General features: G+C 37.3%; 1 protein-coding gene across 1 annotated transcript; it reads right to left on the reverse strand.

Moving 5' to 3' along the window:
• Positions 1–1422: 1422 nt before the first annotated feature.
• On the reverse strand, positions 1423–3706 carry LOC131251169 (probable glutathione S-transferase). The gene is made up of 2 exons (XM_058251719.1): positions 3326–3706; positions 1423–1962 (listed from the first exon to the last, which is right to left on the reverse strand). The coding sequence occupies exons 1-2, from the start codon at positions 3635–3637 to the stop codon at positions 1609–1611; spliced, it is 666 nt and encodes a 221-aa protein (XP_058107702.1). The 5' UTR covers positions 3638–3706; the 3' UTR covers positions 1423–1608.
• Between the last annotated feature and the right edge of the window lie 9189 nt (positions 3707–12895).

Here is a 12895-nt window from a genome sequence, read left to right on the forward strand (position 1 = left end):
TGCCACATGCGCAGAGCTAGGAACATGCTTGTTTTTGTGCCCAAGGTATTTTATGATGCCCACCACTAGAACAGGTGGGGTCCATCTTTGCCTAATTTAGTCCGTTCATCTAACGAACTCATTTATTTGATGCCCATGTCCAAATATTTACCATGTCGGATTTCCTTTGCAATCCGATCCCACGGTCCAAATTTAATAGGGGCCATTGGATCGTTAAGATCATCCGATTGGAGAACCTATTAGAGGGAGCTGGGATAACCAAAATCTCTATGGGGCCCACCGTAATTTTTTGCATTATATCCACTGCGTCCATTGGTTGTGGGACGTGAGCTGCAAAATCAGCCACACATACAAGAAACACTGGGGAATGAATGGTCTCCATTGATACCTTCCTCGAGCCCTCAGAAGTTCTGAATTAGGCTGATATTTGTGTTTGTGAGAGTGTGGGCCACTTTCTTGGATCTGGCCCATTAGGACCGTTCTTTGTAGGGCTTGGGCCCACCTCAGACGTTTGTCTATAAATATAAGAGGTGTATTTTTCCTTCATCCTGATGGTAATCACCTTATCAAGGGTTTAGATGGCACGTAAGAATCATGGTGGACCTGTGAAGGTTACCATGGTGGCCATTTTCATCCCCACCTTTTCCTTTGGTGGTGTCCATTTGAATTTTGAATCTGTCTCATTTATGGGTTCACATCCTAACATGAGCTGGTGAAACTGATGAATAGAATGGATGTCACATCGACCTTGCGGTGGGGTGACCGAAATTTGCTTATAGTTTGATATTATATGGTTGGTCCATACCAGATTTCTCTCACTTAATTTGCATGACCTAATTAACCAACTAGCCTTATTAGCTCATGGTGCCCAAATAATGAACAATTCGACAATGTGTTAATCCCAGCCGTTCACTCTGATGGGCTTAAAATATCAATGGATGTTTAGATGGAAGATTAGACGATGGTTGGAACGATTGCACCGATTTTTTTTTTCATGACCTATGCTTTTAGGTTCCCATTAAATGAAAACTCATTAGGTATGCATTCCTTTTACAAATTTTTTATTCCTAAAGATATAAAATATGTGTATTTTATTACTAAACATTTTTTTCTCCTAAATATGCATTCTTTTACAATTTTCCCATATTTCTAGTTATCAACAATATTGATATTATTTTTGTATCCTCCACAGCAAAACTTGTGTTGATACTTTGAACATTATCCCAACCCACCTATATTGGTATTATGGTCCATTGAGTTTTACATATGCCTTTGTTTTGGGATCATATCTTAACATGAGCCATTGATATTATTTTTGTATCCTCCACAGCGAAGCTTGTGTTGATACTGTGAGCATTATCCCAACCCACCTATATACCGCCACAAAATGATCATAGCGTCTGTTTGTGTATACAAAGAAGGTGAACATGGGAGCCTGGCCTGCATGAAATGATTGAAATGACGAGTACAATATTTTTTCTTATTATCTTAGGGAGTGTTTGGCTGCACCAAATTTCACGAAATATCTTGAAAATCTCAACCAAAGTAGACAGACTAATCATGAGATATCAAGATATTTGGTGAACCAAATGCCCTATACTAACCATATCATTTAGTGGCAGTTGATGGAGAAATGTACTGCCTGAAGATATGTAGCATCTCATCTCGAGGTGGTAAGCTCTCTTTGATTATTGGGACCTCGAGGAAATTCTCAACCCATGCATGGAGGGAAGGGAATGTCTCTGCATCGACAAGCTTCATGCCCAAAACTTCTTCCCATATAGGGAGCCAACATGGTATCAAACCCATCACTATGTCCAAGTATCCGATCGCCTCTCCTCCGAAGAACTTCTTCCCTTTGAGCTCTTGATCGACAGTTTTCAGCAGCTCAATTGCGGACTCCGTGGCTTTCTCCCGAGCTTCTCCTCGAGTGGAGAAAGCAGCCCATACGCCGGGTATGACCTGCACCAGATGGAATTATATTTTAGAATATTTTACATATTGGACGTGGGACCATGGGATTCACTTGTGGGCAACGACTAGCTGGTCTAGTTGGTGAGTCTCATTATAGTTTTCTTTCTTTCTTTCTTCTTTTTTATTTTTTCTGGTTGGTTTAAAGTTGAATTTCAAATTCCTTTTCAAATTTAAGATTAAATAAGAGTGAGATTCCATGAGATTGGATAACTTTAGCCTCGTCCAAACTCCTCTACCCTTTTTTATAAAATGGGGAGCGGTTTTCTCGACCTTTCTTGCCACCAGCCACACTTCATTGAGTCATTTCATCAAACACTTGGTGAGCAACAACAATATCAAAATAACCGAGTCATCGAACTGAATCGATCCAAGTTCGAATCGACTTGGGTTCAATCCGAGTCGAGTCAAGCTCGGGCAAGCTCGAACTCGGTTCCAAAATTTTTTAAGCTAAAAAAATCAGCTCAACTTGGCCCCAACCTAGTTTCGAACGGTGTCAAATTAAGCTTTTTGGAGTCGAGTTGAGCAAGCTACTCAGCTAACTCTGCTCGTGTACAGCCCTTTGTACATAGAATATGAACCGGTCACATGTGTTTGTATAACTATGGTTCCCTCGATGATGGACTGGGCCGGCAAGATGAGGTGGGCCATCATCATTGCCCTACACCCAGCCTTCCCTGACACCGGCCTATATTTCAAGCCCAAGCCCAAGGCACAAACTCAACAGTTGGACCGAGTTAGGGGCCAGGCCTCGGCCCTACAAGGCCGAATCAGGCAGCCCGGCCCATTGCCACCATGCTGTGGAACTCTGGAAACATCTGTGATCAGAACGAGTGTGATGGTAGCACCATAAGGTACAAATCCTCTCGAGTTGATGAGGACTCATGGATACTGGAAGTAATCTGGACTGTCTATTAATTTCAGCTAAACCTCATGAATCATGGTCACCTTTCAAAAAATGACTATGATCCTAACCATCTGAAAGTTGGCCCTCTTTCCATAGTCGTTTATGTTAAAAGTCATCTATGGATTGGTTAGGATCATCTGATGGATGTAGAGGCCACCAAATGGATGGTTCAAACTGTTGTCTTCTCCAATTGTCCCATAAACAACCCCAACCATCCATTTTACAGGCTATCAATTCGTTGGCTACTATCGTTTGATCATTGCGAATTTTTCATGGTGGACTATGAAGGATGCTCTAGAACTTATGAACAGTTCAGATTGATTAATTAGTGTCCATATATATGTCCCAACGAAAATGCTACAACAACTACTCAAATCTCTTTCAAAATTTGGAAATAAGTAATAAAAAGCCAAAATAATAATAATAATAATCATAATAATTCATTACCTTCTCATCAGTAAATTTGGCCCAAAAACGTGCAATGGCCCGCTCGTAGGGATCTTCAGACAATATTATGGGATTTTCCTTCCACGTTTCATGGATATATTCGATAATGACCAGCGATTCTGCGATGGGATTCCCGCCATGCAACAGCACTGGAATCTTCTTATGAATTGGGTTATACTTGAGAAGGAGGGGACTCTTATTTCTAGGATCTTCTAATATGTACTCGTAATCTACACCCTTCATCTTAAGGACCATTGCAACCCTCCAACAATAAAAGCTTAGAGGACTTCCAATCAACTTCACTTCTGCCATCCTATGAAATCTATGGAAAGAAATTCAATTGAATTTTACGGTGGAATATCCTTGTTCTTCCCTCCTGTTGTATTTATAGAGATGGAATGAAGATTCTTTTGGGGAAAAACAAAAGAGAGAAGAAAAATTTATCTTTCAATTCTGACAAGTGGGACCCATGATCTGCTAATCCAGACCATTGGTTCGTTTAATTCCGACATTTTACAATGACCCAAATGTTTCCTGATTTTATTATCCAGGCTCCCAACCTTAGGTGACTTTCATCTTCTTAAGTTTCTAACTATAGGCCACAAAATGGAGGGCTATGATTGTTCTATCGAAGAATTTTTTTGGGCATAGTTACTCGATGGTAGGAGTTAAATGATCATTGGTCTTCATTACATTGCAATGGGGCCCACTTTTAAAAATTGAAAACCGTTGAATTTTCAACAGAACAATCCTATCCTACCATTCAAGATAGGTGTGCGACTCGATTAAGATACTTGAATTTATCAAGTGCACGGGCACATCTACACGCGGCCAGATGTACCCAACGGGCGAGATTTTCTAGGACATCCAATCTATGAATTAGGTGGGCCCCACTGTGGAGATTGCCCGATCAAAAACTTAGATTGGTCCACTCATCATGTGGGCCATACGTGAACGTCAAAATGCAGACCATGGGAAACTAATGTAAACCGTCCACATCTTTTTACACGTCTGACCTACCTGTTTTTAAGGGTCCATACTGTATTTACATTGATTCCCTTCTGGTGAACGACTCCGATGGAATACTCATGTAGTAAGTGTCGATTTGCACGTGTTGCTGCGTGTAGATGTGCGCGTGGGCATGGAAATAAGTGATGTGGTATGCTTGGCATGCACGAAACTGCAATGAAGACTTCCGATCAATGGGTCCCACTTTAGGTGTCATAAAACGTATATATAAACTTGTCCTAATTAATGGATTTTTGGACACGTAAATTAAAATATTCAACGTCTCAAAAAAAAAAAAATTCATGTCCTTTGATCAGAATTTTATCTTCCAATCTATCTGATTTACTTTTGATGACCTGTCTAAAGTAGGGCCCACCATTTGGACCGTTTATTTTGGAGATGGGTATTTCATCTGTTCAAACGGGCGTGATGGGTACTACCCCACGGGATCAAGCTAGAGATAGACGGTCTTGTTAGGGTATATGTGGGTCCCGCTGTGATGTATGTATTTTATCCACATTTTCCATCCATTTTAATAGAATATTTTAGAGCATGGGTCCAAAAAAAGGTTGCAAATTGAAGGCTCAAGTGGACCACATCACAGGAAGTAGTGGGGATTAAATCCCCACCATTGAAAACTTCTTAGGGCTTATGTTGATGTTTATTTGCCATCTAACTTGTTCGCAAGGTAACGGGCATAGACCTGTTTGTAGGAAAACATAAATTTTGCTTCATCTAAAACTTCTATGCCCTCGAGACGTTTTGAGTGGTAAGCTTTCAATTCCCACCGCTTGCTCTTGTGTGGCCAGAAGCTTATTAGGTGAGAGCTCGGAGCCACCATGGTGGGTGGTGTTAAGATCAAGGCAAAAAGATAGAAAACTAATCAGCTAAAGATAGGCTTAAGGTGTGTTACGATGTATATTCACTACCATTGTCATAGCATCATCCCTATGAGAGGTTTGTTGCAATACGATTACAATAAATCAATGTGAATGTTTTTTTTTTTTATAACATACCCCTATGAGAGGTTTGTTGCAATACAATAAATCCCTATGAGAGATTTGTTGCAATACAATTATAATAAATCAATGTGAATGTTTTTTTTTTATAACATAATCCCCCTCCCCCCCTTAAAAAAAAAAAAAAAAAAAAAAAACCTATGCACTCACATGTTCAAACTCTCATGATTCTACAATTGAAACATGAGTAAGGACTTATGCATTAGGGCTTAGTCAAATTATGTAGGATAATCTACTACGATGTGTGCGGAAGTTTAGCAAAACTATAGAATTATAACTAAGTTTTAGAGGGAGGTGATTAGAACCAATTAAAAATTATACTAATTTAAACACAAATGGTTGCTTAAATAATTTACCAATTTAATTAATGCAATTAACACTAAAGCTTCCAAGCAAAACTGAGTCTAATCACATAGAATATGAAAGATATACCAATTAAGCAACTAGTCTATATAGATAATGAACTTATGTGTGCTTAACAAGTTAAGTTCCTAGCATACAATCTAATTCATGCATTTATAAATAATTTAATTAATCAATTACATAAGCATAAATAGAAACATACACAATTTACAATCTCAAATATAATCATATATAGTGGTTCAGTTTCCCTACTCCATTCACAACGGACGCACTCTCTTTAAGTGTACCATTATTCACTATATTAGAAGTTTTCAATAGGTTCACCCCTAATTTTTACAAGTGTACACTCCTGTCGGAGTCCTACATAAGATCCTACAAATATATACTCCCGTCATATGCCCACACAAAGACTTGACACACAAGGCCTATACAAGGACTTACATTTACTCACTTATATTAGTGACGATACGGTCCTACATAAGAACCTACGCAAGTTTGGATTATAAAATCTATACTCAATCCTACACAGTAAGAGAGTATGTGGAATTTGACAATTGATAACTTGTTGAATTGAGCCCATTTTGTAGCGTCTTCTTAAGATGCTTGATCGATTTTCTCATTTGCTTCAATCAACTTATCTTGTACTCCCATGATCTTTGATGCGGATGCGTCAGCTCCTTCAGTTGGCTATCTTTCATACGATGCTCCAATGGGGCTATTAAGGTAAGAGATTTGGGTTAAATTTCTTACAACTAAAAGTTTAGTTGGTTTCCAAATAGGGATTCACCTAGATGGGCGTTTTAGAGGTTAAAAGATAAAGGATTTATCTATTGATTATGTCTATCCTCTAAAGAATGTAAGGAAACAAGATGTCACGCCCCGAAAATCAGTACCCAAGTATAGAGACCCCGATCCTGAGTTCCCGGGTGTTAACCCAATGACAATGTACATATGATCTCATTTAGATTCACATTCATTCCACACATGGATAATCAAAGTAACGTAATTCACTTAGCGGATCTAAAGCGAGGTAGAGATAACGAAAGATTTAGAAATATACGGTTAATAGTCAAAAATATAATTCTAATAGTGGTTATTGCCCAAAATGGTGATTATACAAGCTACAATGAACATATAACAAAGTTTACACATAAACCATGCCCGATCGAGGACTTTAACATATACATGCACAAAAGTAATATAGAAGTAAAGTCTTCTAGTTTCATCCGATGCTCCCAAGGCATCACGATGAAAGTGCAAGCTGATACAAGACTACCCGCCGGAGGCCTCGATAAAACCTACATCAATAACAATGCCTAGTTGGTATTTTAAAACATTGTCCCAGGTAAGAGTGAGTAGCTAACTAAGTGGTTCTATTAGTTTTACATACACATGTTATCAACCCAGTCATCGCAGATAATGATAAAATAAGAAATCAAACATTTTCTAAATACTCTTGTTAAATGGACAAATGAGATTATGTAATGATGCATACACCTTTCAATCCAACACTCCTTCACAAGTAACTTCAATGCTTCATTCGCAAATACTAACACTGTCTCATCACGCGACCACAACGCCCAAGTTACCACAGCCTAAACTAATGCAATGAATGTTCATGTTAGTCGAGTAATTATTAAGTTCTATTCATTCAGCATATTGGCAAAGCTAGGATACCAACGTTATATCACAAGTTCTTATCCAGATCACATGACTCGTTACTGCACCCAGCAGCTCCTCACTAATGTCTCTTGATCCAAATTTATATATCACCCATTTATCTTACAAATCAACGATTTCAAAGGTATAACATGTTACCCAAATGTATGAGGATCAATTCAGTATAAGTCGTCACCCAAACACCGACTATAATCACTCGTTCCGAAGTGCGAGCTTGTCATATAAAACCAAATTACTATAAAGGAAAAGGCTTGTCACCTAATTTCATTCATGCCCAGGCCATTCGAATAGTACTCTGGCACAGAATCATCGACCGGGTAATTTGACAGGGGGCTTTCAAACAATATTCTATCACATCTATCAGTGCTTAATGGTCACTACGAGGAGACTCGTCACCCTAGCGTAAGTCAACAAATCGGACTCGGTGACCCATATCACCATGCCCAGCTCACGAGTCTTAAAGGGATCATATCGCGCTAACTATTATGAATAGACTCATCCATTGGGAACGGGGTATCTTAAATTCAATTTAGTCATGTCATACATTGTGAACATACATAATCATTCTGCTAGTAGACTAATTTGATTGACATGAGAGAACCCCAGTGCAACCAGCATTGGGTGCAAGCATCCCGTGTAGTTAAGCTACTGTCGGTAGTCTGTGTTCAGACCGGCTCGATTAAACAAGCTTAGGGTGGTCGGCCTAACTCTGGCCACCCCTTGGTTTGGGCGATTTACTGACTAACCCAACATCATAAGAAACCTAAGCATCACTACAAATTTAGTAATTTGTCATGCCGTTAACATAGATTCAACGACACAACCACATAGACATTTTATCAAACATGAGAGCATCCGTAGAACGCTCATCTAATAACCTAGGCATTTTATCAAACATGTGAGCCTTTATGGAATAACACATTCACTAAAGTATTTAATTAAACACGTAAGCATCAGCAAATCAACACATCCAATTAAGCATTCAACCAAATATGTGAGCATCATTAGAATAATGCATTTAATCATCTAGGCATTTTATTAAACACATAAGCATCCATAACCCACCAATGACACATATTGCAATCAAACTTGAAATAAGAACATGCTAGCTATTACAAACCATTCACCATAAGACATCATTAACTGAGATCCTTAAGGGTCGATAAATAGAAACCTATGCATAATGGTCTACACCTTTGCAATGATTCACCCAACTTAAAGTTCTCCTAGGATTAGAGTTATAGGAAAAATCTACCAAAGCCTAAATATTCATACAAATAATTGTAAGAACTAGAAAACCTAACTCAAAACACTATATTAAATAGTAAAATTTATTTCTTATCTCCAATTGCAACCGAGAAAGTTCCAAAGAGGACTCTTGTTACCGCGAGACAGCTAGAGAGTGGATGAGAGGGTAGAGGTGCACCATCACTCACACCCCAAGCTCTCTCTCTCTCTCTCTCTCTTCTCCTTTCTCCTCTTTCTCTTATCCCTTTCTTCCTTTTTTCTCTTGTTGAAATTAGTATGGGAGGAAGGGGTGCCCAAATAAGAGCCTTATATAGTGCCAGAAGTGGTGCAAATGGCTCCAATGGCCATTTATTCATTACACTAACCCTGAAGGGGATTATTTTCAATCAATAAGACCTATTAAGAGACATACATGTCAATCTAAGACATGGAATAAGTGTCCAACAATGCGATCTTTGTTTGGACATAAATATACGATGATTGGGCTTGCCGATCAACTGGGAAGGCCTTAACTCAAATCGAAGGTCACCGATGATCAATCGGGGCCATTGTTATATGGAAATATATGGAGAAATATCTTTAATCGGTACCCCGAATTTAGTTATGAACCGATGGTTTGAAAGTTATAACTTCGTGAAAGAGTAAGGGGCTAGTTTTATTTAAATTTCAAGTTTTCACTTAAGGCATTCACACATCTTATGCACTTGGCTTGCAGGTCCATGTTGAGCAATTCAAGATGTGACCTTAACTTGATATCTCACGATGGACGTAAAGTCCACTAAGACGAATAATTTTTTTATAGTCTCACGTTTAATGGCCTACTAATGAGTAGTATAGAGCTTGTTTGGATAATTAGGGCATTTTTACAATGAATTAGTTATCTAAATTTCTTGTACGTAATGATTAGGGTTTGAATTAGTTAAGTTCATAATTTGGCCTATTCGTAACTAGCGAAAATTACGATTCGGTTATAATCATCATAAGACAATGATTCTTAGGTTAAAAGGATAAGTGAGTCAGTTTGGTTTGTTAATTAATATACAATTCATACTATCTCGGCTTTTGGTAGGTCTTTATTTAGATGTGGTTGTCTTAATTAGTCAGTGATAGGTCGGCTAGATTTACGCTATGTGACAAATCACGAGGTTAAGCCCGATGTTTAAGTGATTAGGCAGATTCATTGGATCCTACAGTTGATTAATTGGATTTGTGCTGTTCTTTACTAGTACCACCCATGTATAGGCTCACCTTGAGCGTCAAGGGTCAGTAAGTGACAATGTAGGATAGTTATATCGAAAATTTTAAAGATTTTTTTAAAAAATTCAAAATAGTGGAAATCTAGGACATTACACAAGATTATCTTCATAAAGAGCTTGGAATGCTCATAAAAGTGATTAAACATATGCAAGATAACTTGAATCCTTTTAGGTGAGAGCTTAGAAGTGTTGGAAAGTATTGGGATGCACTAAGGCTTTTAACTTACTCAAAAACCATCATTTTTCCCAAGGCATGTATGTCCCTTATAAAGGAATCAAGTTCTAATGGTTTTTTTTTTAAAAAAAGGCAGAAATTGATTGGTTTGATTGATCGATGTGATCCTTTGATGGATTGAACTCTCATTCGATCAATCCAGCAATGCATCGATCGATCGCTATAATTCTAACTTTATATTAAAAGCTTGGTGGACAATTTAGGGCACCTTCGATCGATCGTACCTGTCTATAAATCAATTCACTGAAATGATTTCTAGACAGATACTTATTGGGTAATTTCAGCTCTAGTCAATCGATCCGGCAGGTCCATCGACCGATCAATCACATCATTAATCGATCGGAGGTTCGATGAACAACCCTATGATTCTGCTATTTTGGGGCAGTTTAATTTACACCAGCTTTGCACCTCTTTTAGCCTTACTAAGCATGTTCAAATGGGCTCCTAAGGCTATAGGATGATCAATTAAGGGTTTACCTATTAAGCCATAATCATCTAGAGGCTAAGGGTTATTTTGGGTCTAAGGATAGGGACACTAAGGCACCTCATGTACTTGCTCTTTGCACTTAATGCTCCATGTCCGCTTGTGTATTCAGTCTTCAGCTTCTAAGGGCTCAATCGACTCCTTGACACATGGATTCACGTGATTGAAAAACAAGGTGCACAAATAAGTGCACTAACACTTGGTAGTTGGATTCGGTCACTTTTAAGACTTTTTCCGTAAGTAGGTCTGAAGCTTGAAGCTTACTTGAAGGCCTAAAATGGTATATCTTTTTAATTTTCTTTTTTGACTTAAAATTATTTTTTATTTTTTCTGGAATGAAAATACCTTTTGACCTTCTTCTTCATTCTTCTTTTATTACTACTCCCCAGTTACATCTTCTTTTACCATATCTGACAATCTTTCATGCTTTCTAATTAATATCCAATAATATTCATGCTTGCCAACTACTTTCTACAATAGAAACTCCTATATTAAAAAATAGGTTATAAACTTATTTGAGAAGAAGAAGAGAGAAAATAAGATGAAAAGTATTAAAAATTTTCTAGTTTTTCAAAAATGTTTTCTTCTTCTTTTGTTGAAAGATTCAACTTAGATGGATCTTTTGCCAAAAAATGAATAGAAAAAAAAATATAGAAAAAAAAAACTCTACTTTTAGAAATAAAAGCAAACACAATATAGATTTTGTGCCCACTTTTGAAAGATCACACAGTGTCCAAATGATGAGTTTCGGTCCAATTTGAAAAGTCATCAAATTGTCTTTTCAATGAGTACAAGATTGCCCTAATTCAACCTATAATGGGGGGGTCATGAGTATTTTCATGGAATCGCGCGATGCTATAAATGAATACAAATGTGATGGACTTTGAACTCATTTTTAAAAGTTTAAACAATGTGCAAATGAGATGATTCTAGTACCATTTGAATATGATAGTTGAGATAAAGTTAGAGATTTTGAAGAATTCTTTTTTTCTTTTTTTTTGTATTGATTTTAGCCCCAATAGGGTATATTTATAGAGATGTACAACCTATGAATCTTGCTATACATGAAAGAAAATTAAATTACAATGTTTATTTATGGAAAAGAATAATAATGTGCTATTACCCCTCCTCAAACTAATGTACCAAATCAACTAACAACAGCTTACATACTAGAAAAGAATGTTGTACTATAGTTAAACTCTTCATTAGAATATCCAAAAATTGATCCTGAGATGCAACATGTGGAAGTGAAAGAATTTCTTACTAAAACATTTCATGAATAAAGTGACAATGTACCTCAATGTGTTTTATCTTTTCATGAAAAAATGGGTTAGAAGCAATCTAGATAGCATTGGTATTATCAACATGAAGAGGAGTCGGGGTAAGAAGAGAAATTTCAAAATCTGAAAGAAGTCCACAAAGCCAAATGATTTCACTGCAGGCTAAAAACATAGAGTGATACTCAGATTTTGTGTTGGACTTGGAAACGGTTGTTTGCTTCTTGCACTTTTAAGAGATAAGCAATGTACCAAGAAATATACAATAAATTGTTGTTGATCGTCAAGTGAAATGATAATTGAAAAACATTATGAAGTTCTAGAATTCCAGCTTTTATCATTATCAGTTAGAAGTAAATCATCAACATAAACAAATGTGAGGACAAATGCCATGAGAGAAAGTTCGTATAAAGATGGAGGGATCATGGTTGCTCTGCGTAAACTCAACTACGATCACAACTTCATAAATACATTGAAACCAAGAACAATGAGCCTACTTTAATCCATGTAATGCTTTGCAAAGCTTGCAAATTAAAATTTTCGGACCATTAGAATAGGGAGGTTGGGCCATATATACAATCTCTTTTAAGTTTCCATGGAGAAATGCATTTTTACATCCATTTGATGAATTGACTAATCACAAGTAGCTACAACAACAAGTAATGTTCGGACAATCTTCATTTTTTACTACCAGAACAAATGTTTCTTTATCGTCAATATTATAATTTTGTTTATACCTTTACACGACAAGACGAGCCTTATACCAATAAAAGGATCCATCTTATTTGAGGTTTATCGAGTATACCCATTCACTTCTAATCACCTGTTGACTAGGAGAGCGAGGAACAAGATCCCACGTATGATTATATATAAGAGTTTGTAATTTTGTTGTATGACATCCCTCCAACATTGGTGTGTAGAAGCCTGAGGAACTAAGACAAACATGGGGCATAAAATATAAAACAAATGAGTCCATCAGAAGGATGTGATGTTCGACTAG

This window comes from Magnolia sinica, chromosome 7 (genome assembly GCF_029962835.1).
Source record: "Magnolia sinica isolate HGM2019 chromosome 7, MsV1, whole genome shotgun sequence".
NCBI classification, from domain to species: Eukaryota; Viridiplantae; Streptophyta; class Magnoliopsida; order Magnoliales; family Magnoliaceae; genus Magnolia; species Magnolia sinica.

What these genes read in the sequence shown, in the direction of transcription:
- LOC131251169 (XM_058251719.1), bottom strand. Translation starts at nt 3,637, where the DNA reads ATGGCAGAAGTGAAGTTGATTGGAAGTCCTCTAAGCTTTTATTGTTGG. An exon ending in CCAAATTTACTGATGAGAAG is followed by an intron (nt 1,963 to 3,325) that starts GTAATGAATTAT and finishes CATCTGGTGCAG; the next exon opens with GTCATACCCGGCGTATGGGC.